Source organism: Doryrhamphus excisus, linkage group LG21 (genome assembly GCF_037039965.1).
Source record: "Doryrhamphus excisus strain RoL-2023G ecotype Guam linkage group LG21, RoL_Dexc_Guam_v1.1, whole genome shotgun sequence".
Lineage (NCBI taxonomy): Eukaryota > Metazoa > Chordata > Actinopteri > Syngnathiformes > Syngnathidae > Doryrhamphus > Doryrhamphus excisus.
The window spans coordinates 13,265,514-13,285,825 of record NC_136377.1 but is presented as its reverse complement, the minus strand read 5'-3'; the positions used below and the strand labels follow the sequence as shown (position 1 = coordinate 13,285,825).

The 20,312-nt window shown below is 44.1% G+C and overlaps 2 protein-coding genes across 3 annotated transcripts; both read right to left on the bottom strand.

Annotated features, from left to right (window-relative positions):
* Positions 1-531: 531 nt before the first annotated feature.
* On the bottom strand, positions 532-6,370 carry trpc6a (transient receptor potential cation channel, subfamily C, member 6a). Of its 2 annotated transcripts, XM_058086582.2 has the most exons (14): positions 6,018-6,370; positions 5,455-5,783; positions 4,765-4,897; positions 4,268-4,568; positions 3,818-4,003; positions 3,571-3,735; positions 3,261-3,498; positions 2,960-3,187; positions 2,616-2,880; positions 1,378-1,573; positions 1,100-1,300; positions 954-1,010; positions 789-864; positions 532-715 (listed from the first exon to the last, which is right to left on the bottom strand). In XM_058086582.2, exons 1-14 carry the CDS (start codon positions 6,134-6,136, stop codon positions 588-590), a joined length of 2,622 nt encoding a protein of 873 aa, XP_057942565.2. In that variant the 5' UTR covers positions 6,137-6,370; the 3' UTR covers positions 532-587. The 2 variants fall into 2 exon arrangements, with proteins under 2 accessions (XP_057942565.2, XP_078643767.1); XM_078787641.1 differs by lacking the exon at positions 6,018-6,370 and having other exon boundaries at positions 5,455-6,008.
* A 4,709-nt stretch (positions 6,371-11,079) lies between these two features.
* On the bottom strand, positions 11,080-20,176 carry elmod1 (ELMO/CED-12 domain containing 1). Its single transcript, XM_078787705.1, has 12 exons — positions 20,024-20,176; positions 19,702-19,762; positions 18,589-18,734; positions 18,488-18,516; positions 17,493-17,590; positions 17,256-17,385; positions 16,013-16,146; positions 15,861-15,929; positions 15,544-15,555; positions 15,219-15,257; positions 14,938-15,071; positions 11,080-14,858 (listed from the first exon to the last, which is right to left on the bottom strand). Exons 2-12 carry the CDS (start codon positions 19,716-19,718, stop codon positions 14,683-14,685), a joined length of 984 nt encoding a protein of 327 aa, XP_078643831.1. The 5' UTR covers positions 19,719-19,762; positions 20,024-20,176; the 3' UTR covers positions 11,080-14,682.
* Positions 20,177-20,312: the final 136 nt, after the last annotated feature.

Sequence of the window (20,312 nt, the reverse complement as noted above, 5' to 3'; positions counted from 1 at the left end):
ATGTTCTCCCCGTGCATGCGTGGGTTTTCTCCGGGTACTCCGGTTTCCTCCCACATTCCAAAAACATGCTAGGTTAATTGGCGACTCCAAATTGTCCATAGGTATGAATGTGAGTGTGAATGGTTGTTTGTCTATATGTGCCCTGTGATTGGCTGGCCACCAGTCCAGGGTGTAGCCCGCCTCTCACCGGAAGACAGATGGGATAGGCTCCAGCACGTAGAGCGGTAGAAAATGAATGAAGGAATGTACATTTTGCACCACTGGATCTTAAGGAATGTGATTTTTGTCACACTATCATAATCTCTCGATTCTCTTTGAACATAGTGTGATTGTTGAGCTGCATTAGGAAGGCCTCTCGCACCGTGCCATTGCTGCCGAGCTTGGACGGAGTTTCATTTGAAAAGTCTTCAAAGACCCTGAGAGTTATGGAACAAAATCGTCAAGTGGTAGACCCCAGAAAATGTCACCAGACCTGAGCTGGATGATGCAATTGGCTGTCCGTCAAGGCAAGGGACCATCTTCATTGTTGGTACAAATCTTTAATAGCTACAGCAAGTGTTGAAACGTATACAGCAGTAAACGAATGATCAGGAGGGTGTGGTGATGTCGCCAAGTCTTTTCAGCAGCTCATCCAGGGTCTCCATGTTCTGAGACTTTTCTTCCAGCAGCTCATAGCGTAGGCTGGAGATGTCCTGCTTGATTTCTTTCAGCTCACCTGAACCAAAACGGCATGGAAATCACATTGAATGTCAAGTACGGAGGGATTTCAGATGTCTTCTTTCATTCACCTTCTGTGATCTCGTCGCTCTCTCTGTCTGCTCGAGCTTTGATGATATAACGCTTGATCAGACGCTTCATGATCTTCTACAAGAAGCATCATCAGGTCACACTTGCAGGCCAAAAAAGACAACAATGCTCACTTCTGCTGAAGGAATATAACGATACTGCGATACCTGATATCTGGAAGGGTGAGTGGAACTGCTGTATGTTGAACTTTTTCTTTCTCCAATCTAAGAAAATATATAAAAGTTGCTTGGCATATAACCTGCTTTGGTGATAACTTTAGTGTGAATAAAATGTGCAGTAGCAGATGTGTTACCTTGTCAAGCTGTGTCTCATCCTTGTCTTCGCTTTGTCCCCTCACATAGTGCAGGGCCAGAGACTTGATGCCTTTGGACAGACCCAGCATGGACTTTGGACTGGGGACCAGGTTGAAGGGCACCGGTAACGTCCTTCCCTCCTCAAAGTAGGAAAACCAGAGTTTAGCCCGAGCAAACTTCCACTCAACATCAGCATCGTCCTGCAAAGAGACGTAACAAGTCTGTGATAGACAAGCGTGAACACTGGTCGAGATTTAGGTGGGTCTGATGGGCCAACCTCAATCTCCTGGAAGGAGCTGTTGATCATGGCGATGAGCATGTTGAGCAGCACGATCACCATGGTAACGTTGTAAACACCATACAGCACATAGCCGATGTTCTCGATGAATTTGTGCCTGTTGTTTATGACCACCGACCTGACCTCGGATAGCCCGAATATGGCCCAGAACAAAGTCTTGAAGCTCTCCTCCAGCCTAGCACACACACACACACACACACACACACACACACACGACAACAATCCACTGAAGTATTTTAATGTAACATTAATGCCATGCCACTAGATGGCAATGTGAACTAACCTGATGTAATCTTAAATTAACCTAGTTTAGTAACATACTGTAACGTAACTTAATGTTTAACACATAACCGACCTGAACACAACCCATTTAATGTAACCTTATGTAATTGAACGTAACTGACCTAATCTAACGCTAATACTAACCCGATCTAATTCAAACACGTAACGTTACATACTGTAACATAACCCTCCCGAATGTAACGTAACCTAACCCCAACTAAAAGTAGCGTAGCCGAGTTAGCACGCAGGCCATACAGCTAGAAGACGCAAGTTCAATTCCACCCTCGGCCATCTCTGTGTGGAGTTTGCATGTTCTCCCCGTGCATGCGTGGGTTTTCTCCGGGGTACTCCGGTTTCCTCCCACATTCCAAAAACATACTAGGTTAATTGGCCACTCCAAATTGTATGAATGTGAGTGTGAATGGTTGTTTGTCTATATGTGATCTGTGATGGGCTGGCGACCAGTCCAGGGTGTACCCCGCCTTTCGCCCGAAGACAGCTGGGATAGGCTCCAGCACCCCCGCGACCCTCGTGAGGATAAGCGGTAGAAAATGAATGAATGTTTTAAGAGTTATTTAGCAAACTAACCAAATGTGACTTAAACAATGACGTCTTACATAGCCTAGCATGACATAATGTAATTGAATGCAAACGTCCTTAAAGACCCCAATGTAGCTGCGCTAGCTGTGATATTACATTTAGTAAATGTCATTCCCCGACACGTTAAAAGCCGCGCTGGTCAGTGGGCTAAAAAGCCAAAACCCTAAAAACTTTGAGCCTAGTGCTTAGCGTATGCTACTCTCTTTGGAGAAGACGTGGTCACAGGATCAGGGCCCGCCACCGTGCTTATATATAAGCAAACGTAAACGCTTATATTGAACGCACGTTTCTGTTTGTGTGTCGATGTCCCCTTAAAGCTGCAAAATAGCGCTCACGTGGTGAAGGCGTCGTTCTGCTTGACGCCCAGGTAGTACGAGTACAGGTTGAACATGCCGATCATGAAGGCCAAGAAGACCAGCAGGAAGATGACCATGAACTTGAAGATGTCCTTCACTGTCCTCCCCAAGGAGATCTGCAGCGGACCGAAGCTCTCATTGGCCGGGAGGATGTAAGCGATGCGAGAGAAGCTCAGCACCACCGCCACAGCGTACAGACCCTCACAGACCAGCTGGGGGTCCGACGGGAGCCAGTGGATGCGGGCTGCAAAAAACGGGCAAATTCAAGGCGAAATACTGGGAATACGGATGATGGAGTGGACAAAATCCAAGATCGGGCTCACCCAGTGTAAAGTAGAGTATCTCCGGGGGCAGCGTGACGTTTGTCAGGTTTGTGTAGTGGGCGTGGACATGCGTCTGAGCAACGCTGGCGTGTCTCAGGGCGGAGAAGCGACAGCTGAAGGACGCCAGGAAGATGGCCAGCATCCCAAAGTCCAGAAAGTTCCACGGTTCCACAATGTATTCGCCTGGCCCGAGACTCCAGATTTCCTTCACTTCCGCCCAGATCATACCTGCGGCAGGACAGAGGGTCAGATGATGCGGAGGACGTGTCGTCCTGCTCCGTGTTGGCTTTTCTCCTCCTACCCACGACCCACGCGACGATGAGGATCTCCATCCAGGTGAAGGGGGTTGTGGTCATTCGATAGAGCAGCAGTGGGTCTGTGCTGAGTCCTCCTGGAACATGATGGTGGGTCATGTTGGGCAGTAAAGTGGTTCCTGCGAAGCGGTCTGCGGCATTCAAGATCAGGAGACCCAGGAAGATTGTGAAGGACGAGGCGTGGGCCACAAACTTCATGAAGGGGCTTCGCATCACTTGACCCACCTGGATCAAATAGACCGTTGGACTTCACAAAAACGACAAAAACATGAAATCGGGCCCCCCTGTGGGACATACTCTGCTGCACGGAGCAATCCAGTAGGCCAAAGCCAACCCTGGTAACCCCATAGCGACCGCCAAGACCACCAGAAGTTTGACGGCGGTGGTTTGTTGCCTCAAACCAGGCAGGTTCTCGTACCAGATGCTCAGCAGCTGCTGCTGGCAGTTGGGGTGGGCCACAAACTGAGAAGAATACAACACATACAAGTGGCTAGAACCTTTGGGAGAGGAGCCTCAACCATCACATGATCTCTTCCAGTCTGACCTTCTTCACTTCGTACTTGATGGCTAACTTGAGGCGTGCGAGGGAAGGGCGACCTGGCGGATCGTAGCTGTCGCCACAGTCAGTTTCTCCGTTCAGTATGGCCTCCACCTCTTCCGTGCTGCGACACAGGTCCAGGAGGCCCACCACAAAGTCCTTACACTGGCTTGACAGACAGCAATAGTCGTTCTGCAGACAAAGCAGGCTGAAGAATTTAAACACTTGTCCGATAGCCTGGCCCTGGAGGAGGAGCATTATAAATACACGTCAAGTAAACATGGTTCTGATAAGATCTGGGCCCTCATCTTTGTATGCTTCCCCCCAGGCTCATAAAAAGTTCTTGTGTTTACTTGCAGTCCAGTCGGTAATATGTATAATAATAGTTATTTTTCAGCTGTTTATGGTTTGGAGCGAGGGATTATTTTAATCGTATGTGTCTTTCCTTATTTTTACCTTAAACTCCTTCTCGATGTTGGCCAGCATGGCCAGTTCGCTGCTGAGCTCCAGAGCGGCCAGCACTGGGTCCTCACTGGACAGAGACAGGTACGCCGGACTGGCCAGTCCCCGGTAGGCGTTGATGCGAGACCGCGAGTGGCTGAAGGAGTCAAACTGCTGCTGGTAGTTGCAGGAGTTGCAGCCGCAGAAGTAGTCGTGGGGAGGGTCGATGCGAGCCCCTTTACTCAGCAAGGTATGGACGATCTCATACTCCTGGCAGTGAGCCGCCAGGATCACCGGAGTGACATCGTGGGAGAACCTGGGGTGGGTTTAAAGCAAAGCATCGACTGGTTACGCAAGAGTTTTTGGACTGGACTGAGACCACAATGATGAGTTTGTATCGGTCAGTGGTTTTACCAGTGCATTGATTGGGGTCTGTGGTTCTTGCTTGTTTATAAGTCCTAACACAGAGCATCTTGTGCTGGCTCGGAACTTAAGAAATTGATTGGTCCTACCTTGTCCCGTCCTCGTCATACGCATAGAAGTCATCTAGTATGTCCACTTGAGCAGGACTTGCTGTAAGACGATGGGCATCTCGAAATGATGGGTGGGCTAGCAGGGCCTCTGTAATGCGAACGTAACCTTTACCTGCAATGGACGCAACACACTGTAGTACTTTCATGACCAAAAAAAACAGAATTTCTTTTGTTTTTTTCATTTTTTTACAGCATATGATTGGTTAACTGACCATAGACCTCCGTAGAGTCTCCTCCGTTCCTTCTTGTGCAGTACAGAATGGATTTTGCCAAATTTATATAAATGTTCGATTGCTAGCAGTATTACTGAAGTTTATTTTTAAATGCTCTGCGCCGTCAAAGGAAACTGCGGTCACATCCAAAAGGCGACAGAAGAAGAAGAATTTGTGGCTGTAGGGTGTCAGTACAGAACAGAAAAATGACCACAGGAGCAATGTGTTTCAACAAGGATACAAAAACGCTACAGTGCAGTGGAACAGAGTCAAATATGCCTGACTCATTTCATAATTTGTTGTGTCCAACCTCGTAGGTTAATCACACAAACTCAAACAAAGGTTTGAACTTTTTTGGAAAAAATGTTAATGCCTGTCTAAGAAAAGTGCATAAAGCTAAGCTTAAAAAGCTATTCGGTAAATGAGGGTTCATAAATGAGGTGTTCATTTGTCTTACTGATGGCCAGCAGCAGAGCATCACCCACTCGGGCCAAGTCGGGCCTCCCCAGCAGCAGCTCAGTGACCTCCAGGTGCTCGTTGGCCACGGCCAACTGCAGCGCGTTCTGACCCATATAGTTCACCGTGTTGACATTCAGGTGCGGCACGTGCCGCAGCATGCGGCGCACCTCGGGTATGTTGCCGTACTCGGCTGCCTCCAGGAAGCGCTGCTCGACCTCCGAGGGGCTGGCAGATGGGGCGGTAAACATGTGGCCGGGACCTCGCAGGGCCTGGCGCCGCTTCACGGCGCTGAGGCGAGCCAGCAGTTGTCTCTCGGAGCTGCCGGGGCTGCCAACAAGTCATAAACAGTTCATATCTATTATCCACAGGTTTCACTCGGAAACACACATGGAGCCTCCTGCATGCTCTCAGCCTCCACTGCAAAAAACTACACTCAACCTTTGCAATGATCATACGTATGTTTTTACAAGTTTGGCCTAAAAATGTATCCTGTATTCTTTCTAATCAACTCTTATTGATTATGTGTCTTGCAGTGTTGCTGAGGGGAAGGCAGCAACTCACCCCAGCCATCGTCCGGGACAACTGTTCTCCTCCGGGAAGTCATCGTACATCAGCAGGTTGTCCCGGCTCCTGGCCTGCGGGCTTTCCGGGCTCGGAGAGGCCGCCTGCCTGTGGTTCATCCCGGGAAGAGATCAGAGAGTATGACGGGATCATCCTGTGAGGGAGAATGTGGTAGAACTTTTCTCTCTCTATGTCGCTCCCTCCCTTCCACCATCTCTCTCTCCTCCCCCCGTTGGAGTGCTTGCGAAAGAATGTGTTTTTATTTGTGTGAATAATGGGACTAAATAATCTTAGATCCTCATTATTATATTCCACTTTAACAGTCCTCTATTCATATTATGTCTTCATGTTTATATCCATAAAGTATGCAAACTTACATTGAATAATCAACTCAAAAGTACGTATAGTGTAAGCTAACCGATGCAATGTAGCCGTAAATACATATTCTAACCTAATGTAACTTAACATTAGATATCTTGGAGTGTCAGGAAAAGTAGCCCAATTTATTGGAAGTTAGGTTTCAATTGATCAGAATTAGGGATGATCTTGTGTACCCCTTCCAAACTTAATTACAGAACGCAACCGTAACCAAACCTGTAGCCAAACGTAACATCGTGGAAGGTACAGTGTTTCAACTTGCAATTTTGAATATTGTTAACAGCATATAAATGCGCATTGTGTTTTGCGTCCTTGTGGTGTATTAGAGTGATCTATCAGTGCTCTGTTAAAGACCCCAAAGCAATTCTTTCCGCCAAAAACCGGCGCTGAACCCCACGGAGCGAGTGTGCCATTACAACAGGGATTTTAATCTTGCAGAACGATTCTGATGGCCTGTGATCCCGGCCTTAATATTTACTACTGCTACCAGTACCAGGTGTTGTACACTCATGTTGATGATGAGTACAGCTCCATCTAGTCTGTGTACCTGTGTAAGCAATTAGGAGCCCTCTAGAGCCAAAACAGTCGTATTGGATATAAGAACCTGCCCATTGTTTTCTGCGTCCTGATTGGCTATAGACTATTATCAATCAATCTCCTTCATTTGTTCACTAGCAAGCTGCAAACTGCTTAAATTGCTTGCTAGCAGCCAATAAACAATAGAAAATGAATGTGTATGAAAATGTTTTAACAAGGAAACAAAAACTCTACAGCCAAACGGCGCCAGGACGAACAAATCAGAGCAGTGAATGTGCAAAGTCACTTGATAAGTTATTGTGTCCAATCTAGCCTAGTTGATTGATGGCGTAACTGCTCTATAGGAGTCCACAACTCAATACAGAGGGCATAATGAGCATAATAGGTCCCCTTGAAGGCAGTCAAGACAAATATTATGATATGTAAGCGCTTTTAAGCGATCACCATGCCATCTCTTCCGATGCCATCCTGAGCCTTTCAAAGTTCATAGCGTGTGCCGTGCAATTCTTTGGTTAGCTTCCATGGTTAGCTTCCTTTGTCACTAATGAACAATGGCAAATAAAGAGACATGGTGATAGAACCAACGGATGTGTTATAACACTTTTAGTGGAAATGTTGATTTGAAATCGGTGGAGAAGGATTAAGAAAGATGACTAATTGCCAGGTGGTAACAGGTGTGGCAGTTACCACAGGAAGATGGAGACTGCAGGTAGCGTTAGCTTTGATTTTGTGGTTAAATAGGTTTTGTGGCTGCACGTAAACACATCGATTGGTAAATATATCCCACTCAATGTTTGTTTTTTTATGCTTAGACAGTGTGCAGCTATTTTAAACTGCACTCATACATTAGTGTTTTATGTGTGTGTGTGTGTGTGTGTGTGTGTGTGTGTGCGCAGGGTTGACTGATGGCTGATGAACAGCAGATGAGATTCCTCAGGGTCCAAATTCCCAGCAGACTTTGCTTCCTGTGTCCTCCTACCCTGTGTCCCCCTCATCCACTGTGGGAAAACTACTTCCCACTTTGCACACACACACACACACACACACACACACACATACACACACATACACAAGCATGCAAACAACATACAAAATGGTTACATTTCCTGTCTAGATGCGCATACACTTTCTTTGGGTACTGGAGAGGTCATCCTCACCTTTAACCTCTGCCTGCTTCATTGTATGGGCCCCACCTCCTCCCCGAAACTCCACCCATCCTGGTTTCTATTCTTACTGAAATTGTCATGAACACATAAACACCTCATGACATCAACATGTGGAAATCTGATAAGGCTGAGCCTCTGATGTACGCATTGTGGCACCAAGTTGCCTTTTAAGGCCCTGATTGCTGAAGATTAGACACTTTGGACTTTTTATGGCGTCACACTTCATTTGAGGAGGGGTACGGGCGGGAAGGAAGGAGGTGGGCAAACGGTGACGAATGTCAGCGTGGTGGCTTATGTTAAAAGCCGGAGCAGAATGTACACTCATTGTCAATGTAAACATTGTAAAGTGAAACGTATACACTCTTAATGGCGAAGGGGAGGTGGGGGGGCAAACACCTGGAGAGCCTGGTGGAAGCTCTCATGCGCTCGTCAACATCCAGCTGTCAATCAAACCATGCTCAATGCTCTGTAAACACAAACGATAATGTCAGTTATATATGTTTTCTATATATTTTATGTGTTCTTAGGCATAATCGTACCCATGAATGATTTCAGGATGCTTTACTGTTGGCCTGACAAAGGACTGATAGTAGCGCTCACCTTTTCTTGTCTTCCAGACAAGCCCAATATTCCCAATATGCCCAACATTCAGAATGCCAGTCCGTCTCTGATGTTTTTTCTGCAGAGAAATGGCTTCTTTGCACCCTTCTTGATGCCAGGCGTCAATATGTGCTCCATATCTGACCCTCTCTCCTTGATGTTTTTGATGCGATAAAAGGTTACTGTGCCTGTGAAGCCCTTTTTGTGTTTTGTGCTAAGTAATGACGACTGCATGTGTTTCCTTGCAGGTAACCATGGTGAACAGCAGAAGAACAAAGATACCAAACACCAGTCTGCTACTGTCCCTCAATCAAGTCATCTCCAGCCTAGGTCAGCCTGTCATCACTCTCTTCCTGTGTTAACCATAACCTAATGTTCCTATGTCATGTCAGCTGGTCCTTGTGGCAGGGCTGAAATGCAGTGGAATTTTTTTTTCATCATTTTCAAAAGATCAAATCAGAGACTTTGCAATTAATTGCCATTTTTCTTATAACTAGTTGAATATTCTGAAATATATGCACATTGAAAAACTGACTTTGTATGCTAGCATGTCTTCCTAAGAATTTAGAACTATGGGGGTACCACAAATGTAATTTACCCATCCATCCATTTTCTATGGCGCTTAATCTTCACTAGAGTGGCTGGGGTATGCTGGAGCCTATCCCAGCTGTCTTCAAGCGAGAGGCGGGGTACACCCTGGACTGGTGGCCAGCCAATCACAGGGCACATATAGACAAACAACCATTCACACTCACATTCATACCTATTGACAATTTGGAGTCACCAATTAACCTAGCATGTTTTTGGAATGTGGGAGGAAACCGGAGTACCCGGAGAAAACCCACGCATGCACAGGGAGAACATGCAAACTCCACACAGAGATGCCCAAGCGCAGAATCGAACTCAGATCTCCTGACTGTGTGGCCAATATGCACCCCAAATGTCCTTTACATTCAAGTGAAAAAAATGACACCCCATGAGGTGTAAGCCCAATCTTTCATGTTATCCATGTTTGCTTACATCATACAAAGATCAGTAAAAGCACACAACAACAAACACGTTGGGCGAACTGTCAGTATGCCATTGTAGGAGGAACAGGAGGTCAACAGCACCCCCTGCTGGAGGAACTTCATAAGTCATAAATATTTGTTTGGGGTCAGCGAGTCAGTAACGCATCACACATTTCAGACAATGATCCAATACAGGGGAGGCAAACTATTGGATGAAAATATTTTAGTGGAAATTTTGGAAGAAATCATACAAAAACATGGTTTGACAGTAATCCCTCATTTATCACAGTTATTTGCTTCCAGATTGGACCGTGACAAGTGAATGTCCGGCAGGTAAGAGTCCTTATTTGTAATTTTCTGTTCTTAATATTATGACTTTATTCCCATAATATTTTGACTTTATTCTTATTACATTTTCCACAAACTTTATTTTGTTTGGTTATGATTTTAAATAATATTTCAACTTGATATTTTGACTTTATTCTGGCAAAACCACTGCAGATTTTTACATTTTTGCTGGTTTTTTTTTCAAGTTTTCAAATGAAATTATTAGAATGTGCCACGGGCCAATAGATATACAGGTGTGGACTGCAAAAAGCCCCTGGGTTGCCCTTTGGATACCCATACACACAAAATAGCATGTTCACAATAGGACTTACTAAAAGAGCTTTTCAACTGTTTCCATTCCTGCTGTTGGATGAAAAATACATTAATGATGTGTAACCGTTAGTGACTGAATGATGGGATGCATTTGAAATGAACCAACCAATCGTTTTGAGTGTCTTTTACCTTTTTATTGTGGTGTGAAATGCACAGCACAGACAAATAAAGCACAGCGTTACAATATATTGTTTTCCCTTTGGGCTTCACTAAAGAATATCAAAGCGGTGAGCGTGAACGTACAATCATGCACACTAATCATCTACAGCAGACTAATTGGTCCTCTTATTTTGGAACGACTGACAAATGTGTGTGTGTGTGGATCTACGGTGCAAAAAGCTGAGCACTTTCGCTTAAAGTGACGTCCACGTTTTGGCACGGATGGAAAAAAAGAGCCTCGGTGATCCAAGCGGGATAATCAATACACACTTTTTCATTTCTCACGTCCGTCTTCTGCCTCTCCAAACGACAAAATGTGTGTGACAAGTGAAGAGGCAAATGGTGTTGATGAATTCAGCAGAAAAACAAAGCATTGAGATAGCAAGTTGTGTCTTATGTATTGATTTATAGATCAGATACCCGATATCTATGGATAGCTATGCTAATTTTAATACTCACTGGTTAACATGGACAACAAAATAAAACAACTTTAGCATTAAATTACTTTCATTGTCTCACTCAAGGGTTTTTAGTTCAGTTGAAGTTGTTAGATTGAGTTTAGGATCTACTTTGGTTTGTTTTAGTTTGCTTTGGATTTTTTTTTTTTTTTTACTTTTTTTCCCATTTACTTACAGCTTACTTGAATTTTTTTAATTTAGTTTAGTTCTGCTGTGATTACTTTACTTTGTGTTTTGTTAGCTGAGTTTGATTTCATTTGGTTAGGCTTAGTTCGGCTTACATTCATTCAATTCACATTTCAATTTGCAAACTAACATTTAATGCAGGGGTGGCCAAAGTGCAGCCCAGGGGCCATTTCTGGCCTGCGGCTGTTTTTTTTTATTGGCCCGTGCCGCATTTAATAATATAACTTATAACACCAACGGTAAAAATTGAAAAATCTGCAGTAATTTCACATGAATAAAGTCAAAATACTGAGAAAAAAAGTTGTAATCTAAAGGGGAAAACGTCATGTTATGATCAAATGTCAAGTTGAAATATTAAAGAAAACAAAAGCCATGATATTAAGAAAAACAACAAATAAAGTATCATGAAATCATAACATTATGTAAAGAAAATGTACTGGAAATATTTTTAAAATAAAAAAGTTCCTACTATATGCTATTTTACAAATACAACAAAGCTGAAATGTAGTTATTTCTTGAAATACAAATAAGATCTGAGCATAAAAATAGTTTGGACACCCCTGCTTTAATGTCGTTTATTTATTTACTTTAGTTTGCGTTTTCCTTCTATTGGCTTCAGCTTAGTTCCATTTTGCTACTTTCACTTTGATTTCATTACGGCTTACTCAAATTGAATGAAGTGTACTACTTATTTCAGTACATGTTAACCAAGTTAAAGGGGACCTATTATGCTCATTTTCTGACCTTTGTATTGAGTTGAGTTGTGGACTCCTATAGAGCAGCTACACACAATAACCCGCACAGAAAACTTTCGAGATCTTCCAGGTTCTGTAGCTCTTTCTGGAGTGTTTCCATGGATTTCCTACTACCAAAAAGTAAACACAGTTAGGACGCTAATAAATTGGTGGATAGTCCAGTTCTGGATAGTCCAGCTTCACCCATGTTCACAAAACAGTCCCGTGTGCCGTTTGACACATACTCCAACCACTTCACACTTGCCTCTTTAGGAAAGCTAAACTAAATGATATTTTCCTTACACCGGAAAACGTGTCAATACTATTTGGTGAACAGAGCTAAGCAGGGGGAGGGGGGGCTATTGCGCATCTGGGCATGCCCATATAAGGAAGTTGTAGAAAAAACTCTAGAGCCATCTAAACGTCTTTCGTGTGATGAGTTGGCATCGTTTAATTGTAATAATAATTACAATTACAATTAAAATAATTAATTGTAATAATTCACGAGAATACAAAATTGTAACAACATTTATACAGTTGGTCGGAAAAGTGGATAATAAGCATAATAGGTCCCCTTCAATTCATTTCTTCAATTAGCTACTTTCATTTCTTGTGTAGTTTAGTAGTTTTTAGTTTAGTCCACCTTTCTCACTTCCAATTCAAAAACTTTATTATTTATTTATCTAATTATTTTATACTAAATTAAAATAAAGACAAAAATCTCTTGTTTAATACTAAATGATCATTTTTAAATAATTATTACAATGATAATATTTATTTCTTTGTTAATTTCAAACAAATGTCCCTATTGTTGTGTTTGAATGCTGCCCACCATCAGGTTACATTTTTCCTTCATTGGGCTGTAAACGTTATGGAAAGATAACACCATAAACACGACAAGAGAATGTGAATTATTGCTTTGGCTGACAAAGTGTCACATTCGATGAATTCAAAATATGAAAAACAATCGTGAGCGTGTGAGAAACATTCATGGTAGAAATGAGAAGCACTGCAATCCGATAAATCCTACAACGAACACGGGCGCCCCAAAGGGAGTACACGCCCCGCCTTTCAGCAACTATTGATAGAGAAATGGATATACTCTAGAGTAGTCAGTGTACGGCTTCTATAGCAGTATAGGGTACACATGCGTTCTGTGTGCTGTCACACAGAATGGGTGGACTCCCTTGTGTCTCCAGCTCAACTTGTGGAATTCATGTTTCTCTCAATGAGCCACTGCTCCACTCGGTGCCGGAAGCACTCGTGCAGCCCCCAGAGCACGAGACAAACATATTCTGCTTATCACTTGTGTTGCCAGCTTTTTAGACAACAACATGTTGACTCATTCTTGGAATTCATATTTGCTCTCCCCTCAGTATCGGCAGCACTCGTGCAGCCCCCAGAGCACGAGACAAACATATTCTGCTTATCACTTGTGTTGCCAGCGTTTTAGACAACAACATGCTAATTCTTTTTTGGAATTCATATTTGCTCTCCCTTCAGTGTCGGCAGCACTCGTGCAGCCCCCAGAGCATGAGACATATTCTGCTGCTGACATGTGTTGCAAGCCTTTTAGACAACAATATGTTGACTCATTCTTGGAATTCATATTTGCTCTCCCCTCAGTATCGGCAGCACTCGTGCAGCCCCCAGAGCACGAGACAAACATATTCTGCTTATCACTTGTGTTACCAGCTTTTTAGACAACAACATGCTGATTCTTTTTTGGAATTCATATTTGCTCTCCCTTCAGTGTCGGCAGCACTCGTGCAGCCCCCAGAGCATGAGACATATTCTGCTGCTGACATGTGTTGCAAGCCTTTTAGACAACAATATGTTGACTCATTCTTGGAATTCATATTTGCTCTCCCCTCAGTATCGGCAGCACTCGTGCAGCCCCCAGAGCACGAGACAAACATATTCTGCTTATCACTTGTGTTGCCAGCATTTTAGACAACAACATGCTGATTCTTTTTTGGAATTCATATTTGCTCTCCCTTCCGTGTCGGCAGCACTCGTGCAGCCCCCAGAGCATGAGACATATTCTGCTGCTGACATGTGTTGCAAGCCTTTTAGACAACAATATGTTGACTCATTCTTGGAATTCATATTTGCTCTCCCCTCAGTATCGGCAGCACTCGTGCAGCCCCCAGAGCACGAGACAAACGTATTCTGCAGCTGACTTGTGTTGCAAGCTTTTTCAACAACAATATGTTGACTCATATTGACTTTGGAATTCATGTTTGCTCTCCCCTCAATGTCGGCAGCACTCGTGCTTGCTAGTCACTTGCGTTGCCCGCTAAGAGTACAGTAATGGCTATAAATACCGCAATAGAAGGTGTACACTGACTATTAGCATTGTTGCTGTACAAGATGTAGTAAAATGCTAGCTGATACGTGCCTTGAGCATCTTCAGGACGTTAATTCTCCACATTCAACTACAATATTTGACAGCACATCAAAACATCAATATTATTATTTTTTGGCCCAGAGCGACATTTTTGGTGCGTGAAAAAGCAAAATGATGGTAAAGAGTGTGATACAATCATTAACGCAAGATAAAAGTGTGATGGTGGCACAGCTACAATCGCTGCGCTCATTTCAGATGCTGGTGGTGTTTGTGGTGTGTGTGTGTGTGTGTGTGTGTGTGTGTGTGTGTGTGTGTGAAGTTGCTGGCAGTGACGCGGCGATGACGTTAGCTCCATGTTAGCTCATGTTAGCTCATGTTTTTATACATAACGGGCCTACCAGACGTGTCCATCAGTGAGGGTGAGTGTTTACAGATTGACCAGGTGGAGGTCAGAGGCGGAGAAATGGGGGCACAGAGCGGCGTCCGGGTTCTTCAGCTGTCGTAGGATCTTCCGGTGGAACTTGGAGCGCACCCGGTTGAACTCCATGATGTCGCTGGGGTCCTCCTCCATCCAGAAGCTGTGGAACTCCTGCATCAGGTAACCTGTCCCAAGAACAGCTCATTGGAGGCTTGCCAACGTTGAACATAAGGGTGGGTGTTCAAACCATGAGGGTCTGCTTACAGAAGGTCTGCTGGAAGTGCAGCAGGGTGGGTAGTTCGGGGGCCACGTTGTACAGGTGGGTCTTCAGGGCTCCGCCCACCAGGAGTGAGTATGCCAGGTCTGTGATGTTGATGCCCACAATGGCGAAAGAATAGCTGGAGGACGTTAACAAAAGGGTTTTACTTTTTTTTTCTGAATTTGTACACTTTCTCATCAAAAATGTCCTCCTTAGGTCACCACTTTCTCTTGTCAAATTGGGAAAAGACGGGTTGCCAGGTATGAGTATATGGCGTGTGGCTTACCCGATGGCCTTCTCAAGGTTTCGCTGTTCCCATTCAGCGCTGTGAAGGACACACACACACACACGTATAAAACTCACTTGCCTTATTAAATTAACATAAAAATCAATCATCATAAAAATACAAAATACCAAAAATAATCCATTAAATCCAACTTAAAAATAGAAAAATAACTGCTGTAACAGCGGACCAAATGGGTGCAACAGTTCAAAAAGCGGGTGGGCGAAAGTGAAATGGAGTACCTTTGCCTCCCGTGTGCACTCCTGCAGTGGGTGTGAGCGACACAGAGAGAAGCGTGGGTGGAAACAGAGGTGAAGGAGGAGGAGACAGAAGAAGCTCACTGAGATGCTGATGGCAAACCACACAAGCAAATGAAGCGGAATGGTGACTAGAATCGATTATATGGACAAAATGGGCATGGACACGCCCTTGAATTAGTTCATCAATCAATCAGTTGCCCCTGAATGGAATTGGTCATGTTAGGAAGACATTTTGGACACCAGGTCCATATTGTTGTGTCCCAATATTTTTGTCCATATGCGTGCCATCATGAGTGAGGTTGTTTTTTAGCGGCGTTAGAGTAAAAACCGTAACATTATGCAACAAACTGAAAGCGCCAAGTGCCAGTGAAGTTGTCCCACGTACTTGTGCTTTGGCTGCAGGGAGTCGTGCAGCATCTGCAGAGCCGTGGCCTTGTCGTGCTCCGCAAAGTACCTGCGCGGAGAGAGCCCACAGGAACGGTTTAAGCACCTCAGCACGGTCAGGAAGTCTACGATGAGTGCTGAACGGGAGCCTACAGCAGGTTGTGGAGCCCCAGGAGGCCCATGCCTCGGAAGTCCGTCTTGGGGTCGCTGCCTTGGAAACCGATCTCGCACCACTGTTTGGAGATGCGGCCGCTCAGAGGCGTGTCAGGACGGAGCTCCTTCCACAGCTGGAACACGAAGTAAGCATTTTGGGAAGGTGTACTCCAAATGTATGTTCAAGTCCAATGGTTTGATATTTAGGTACTGGTTGAGACAGAATATTAAATGAAAGCTTTTTAACGTGCTACCCATGCAAGACGGTTTTCAAGTGTCGGCAGTTGGCAGATATGTTTTGTTGCGGGACGCGACAGTACTAGCCACAGGTGATCGGCTTTTGTGATCGGTGTTGAAAGACATTTGACAAAGACACTTGAAATTGTCCAATACTCATCGGTGGACAATCTACTGGAACATCCCTAGAATAAAGTCATTCACTAGGATCATAAGTAGAAAGGTGAAATATTTTTCGGAAAAAAAAAACTGCATCAAAATCGGGCAGATAGAAAAAAAGCAAAGAGCAAAGTTTATACCAATAACACGCTTTTTCACCGACCGATATTTCTGTATCCTTTCATCCGTCAGTATGCGGCATTGAATTGAAATGGACACAGTTCCTCGTGGGGATTAATCACGATTATTTAATTTTAAAACCGCGATTAATCTGACTAAAATGTTGAAATTGAAACAGAATATTAAATGAAAGCTTTTTAACGTGCTACCCATGAAAGACGGTGCAGGAAGTGTTGGCAGTTGGCAGATATGTTTTGTTGCGGGACGCGACAGTACTAGCCACAGGTGAGCTAGCTGTATTAACTTTTGTGGTCGGTGTTGAAAGACAAATATAAGTGACCCTTGTATCCTTTCATCTGTCAGTATGCGCTATAATTCTACATTTCAAACAAATGCTTCTATTGTTGTGTTTGAATGGTGCCCACCATCAAGTTACAAAATAATAATACTCAGATGTTGGATAATTATCGGTAGCGATAATTATCGGCCCGATATCAGCATAAAAATGCAATATTGGTTGATATCAGTGACCGATATCTAAAAAAGGCTGTACACAACACATATGTGTTCGTTCCACCACAGGAGATATGTCATATTACACATACCAATATCGGTATTAGCTGATATCGGTATTGGAAATTGATAGTTGACAATATTGGTTTTTGACAAAAAGGCCAATATCATACATCCTTAGTCATGATATCAACAATAATTATAATTTTTGCACCTTCATCAGCATTTCCTCGTGTTCTGCATTCTCACAGTCGTACGGCTCTCGGCGTAGCTTCTCCACCTGGGCCAGCAGGTTCCTGTAGCCCACAATCTGCAGCAGGCTGGCCTGCAGGGAGATCCCCAACCTGAGGGGGGGGGGGGGGGGGGGGAACAAAATGCTTGCTTCACTCATTTTTTGGTCCATTTGAGATCTTCCTGCGTGTTCACATCTTTCTAACGTGTGAAAGCTCACTGAGGGTTGGTGTCAGGGTTGATCTTCTTCAGAGCCATGATGTCCTCAATGCTTTTCTCCACTTTGTCCGGATGGGTGCTGAGAGCGGACTGCAGCAGCTGCAGAAAAAAAAAAGTGTTAGTGAAGGCTGTCCTGCAGCTGGCATATTTATTGTATATTCTACAGACAGCATTCGAGTTAAAAAGTTTAACACCACTGGTAAAACTATTCAATCGATTACAATCAAGAGCCTTTTATTGTGGCCAGTCTCAGGCACACCTGTGCGATAATTCTGTCTCATTAGCATGTTGATATGCCACACCTGTGAGGTGCATGGAGTTTGAGGCCTTGGCCGTGGTTTTGTGGCCGTAGAAAATGTTTTACATCTTTGACTTCAGCTCATGAAAGACGGGAGCAAAAACCAAAGTGTGCCTTTGTGTTTTTGTTGTGCGTATGTAATGACAGTAATCACTGGTTTATGGCGGTGAATTGCCGCCAAGTAGGAATGTATACATGCAATATTTTGGTAATTAAATCATAGATAACCTGTTTACAACCTTCCAAATACGTTTTTTTTTTATTATTAGAGACCGCTAAACATGAAATAACACCCCTACAGTCACCTTTACACTCCTATGACCCAATGTAGTAGACATACTAAAAGAAAATAAGATATAACATTGAACCATTCATGTTAGCATTGGGCTTTTTTACTTCCTCTTCTGTACCGTACTTCCTGTGGTGGCTATTGTCTCATCAATCTAACATTACTGACCAGTGTAGAATACTACGTATATATTATCACATCACCTACGAATGCATCTTCTGAATGCCTTGTATACGTATTTTACTTCATTTTATGCTTGAAAATGCTAACATTTAGCTAAAAAGGACCTAAAAATTGCTTCAATATGTATACTTTTTCACTCAAAAAACCACAATAGTGAAGCCGCAAATTGGAAAAGGCAAAGCGGTGCGGGATTACAGTAATCCAAAAAAAATTGACAGACATTTACCTCACTTTTGGAGTACCTCAGGGACGACTCTGCAAACAAACTCAGGTAAGAAAATGAATGAAATCAAAAATTGTACAGCATGAAGGTTTTGCCGCTTGTACCGATCTTGAGCGTCCTGCGGGCGCCATGTTTGTTGTTGTAGCAAATCCTCTGCAGCTCGCATCGTCCGGTGAACTTCCGGACCGCGAACTTGAGGCCTCGCCACAGACATTTGCAATAGAGGAACACGAAGAGCTGGGTCAAAACCCTGAAGGGGAGAAGACACCGAGATTTACAGTGGAAAAACGGCATGTTTCTTCGTATTTGGAAGCCAAAGTACAAAGAAAAATACAGGTTGGGAAAATAAGTATTGGATCTCCTACTGATTGTAACTCTTATGAACTGTCCTGGAGGTTTAGAGGCTGTCGTTTGGCAGCTCAAGGTTTCAGCTGATTCTCTATGGGATGTCCGGAGACTGGCTACTCGGCCACTCCAGGATGTACTATCCCAGCCTATCCCAGCTGTCTTCTGGGCGAGATGCGGGGTACACCCTGGACTGGTGGCCAGCCAATCACAGGGCACATATAGACAAACAACCATTCACACTCACATTCATACCTATGGACAATTTGGAGTGGTTTTGGAATGTGGGAGGAAACCGGAGTACCCGGAGAAAACCCACGCATGCATGGGGAGAACATGCAAACTCCACACAGAGATGGCCGAGGGTGGAATTGAACCCTGGTCTCCTAGCTGTGAGTTCTGCGCGCTAACCACTCGACCACCGTGCCGCCCCCAGCTAAAACAATAACAAATAATTAGTATGAATTAGAATATATATTAGTATATATATTAGTATTATATATTATATTAGTCATATGTGAATTTTTTGGTTTATTTTGTATATTTGATCGATAATCCTTATGTGAGACATGAACACATGTCTTTTCTAAAGCTATACAAGACTTTTCCTAGATGATGTGGTCTAATGCCCACCCCCAGCATCCTCCTCACTTCCTGTTAAATGAATACCCATCAACAACTTCCCCTTGATCAGTAAATCCAGCCCGTCCAGTTCAAGTAAGGGAGCATCTATTAATAGAAGCTGTCTGCCTACATGAGCATCACACACTTGGGGCTGCTGGGAGGAATCACTATGGAAGCTCAAATGGGAGCACTGGGAATAGTTTTATACGTACATACTGCAGGGGAGGTAACAACAGAGGCTGTCTTACCTTAGGAAGTGCTTCATGGTGCCTGCTTCTGTCTTCAGGGGATGTGGTGCTGAGAAATGTCCTGCAGAGAACAGAAGATGAAGAGGCGGCCTGCAGCACCGGAACTGTCCGCGGTGCGCACCGTTGCAATGCGTGCATTTGAAGGCACCACCCCGTTGGAACATTTTATTCGCCCAACAGACGGTTTCTACGCAATAATCTGCGGTGTGATGAGCAAACAGAGCGCCATTTGCATAATCCGCAACCGTGCTCCACAGCCTCCCTCTTTTACAAGGTCAGTGCACCAGCATGCATGTAAAACCAATCATCTTAGCGTTTTTACCTCTTTTCAATATCTGTGGAAGAAGCCAGGCGACGCAGGATGGTGTCGAGCCTTCTTTACTGGGCTCCTGCCGTCCGCTCGTCCTCCACCATTATGACGCAGGGTGAAGCTGCAACCTGCAGGGGGCGCAGACACCGTGCACAAAGGTGCGCAAAATCCTACTAGAGAGGGTGACAGGTGGTGGGACGTTCCATTAAAGATAAAAGGCTAAGACACAGGACTATCAGCAACCACAAAGTGAACTCAATGCCTCTCAGAAACTGAGCATGATCATCATTGCAATGTATAC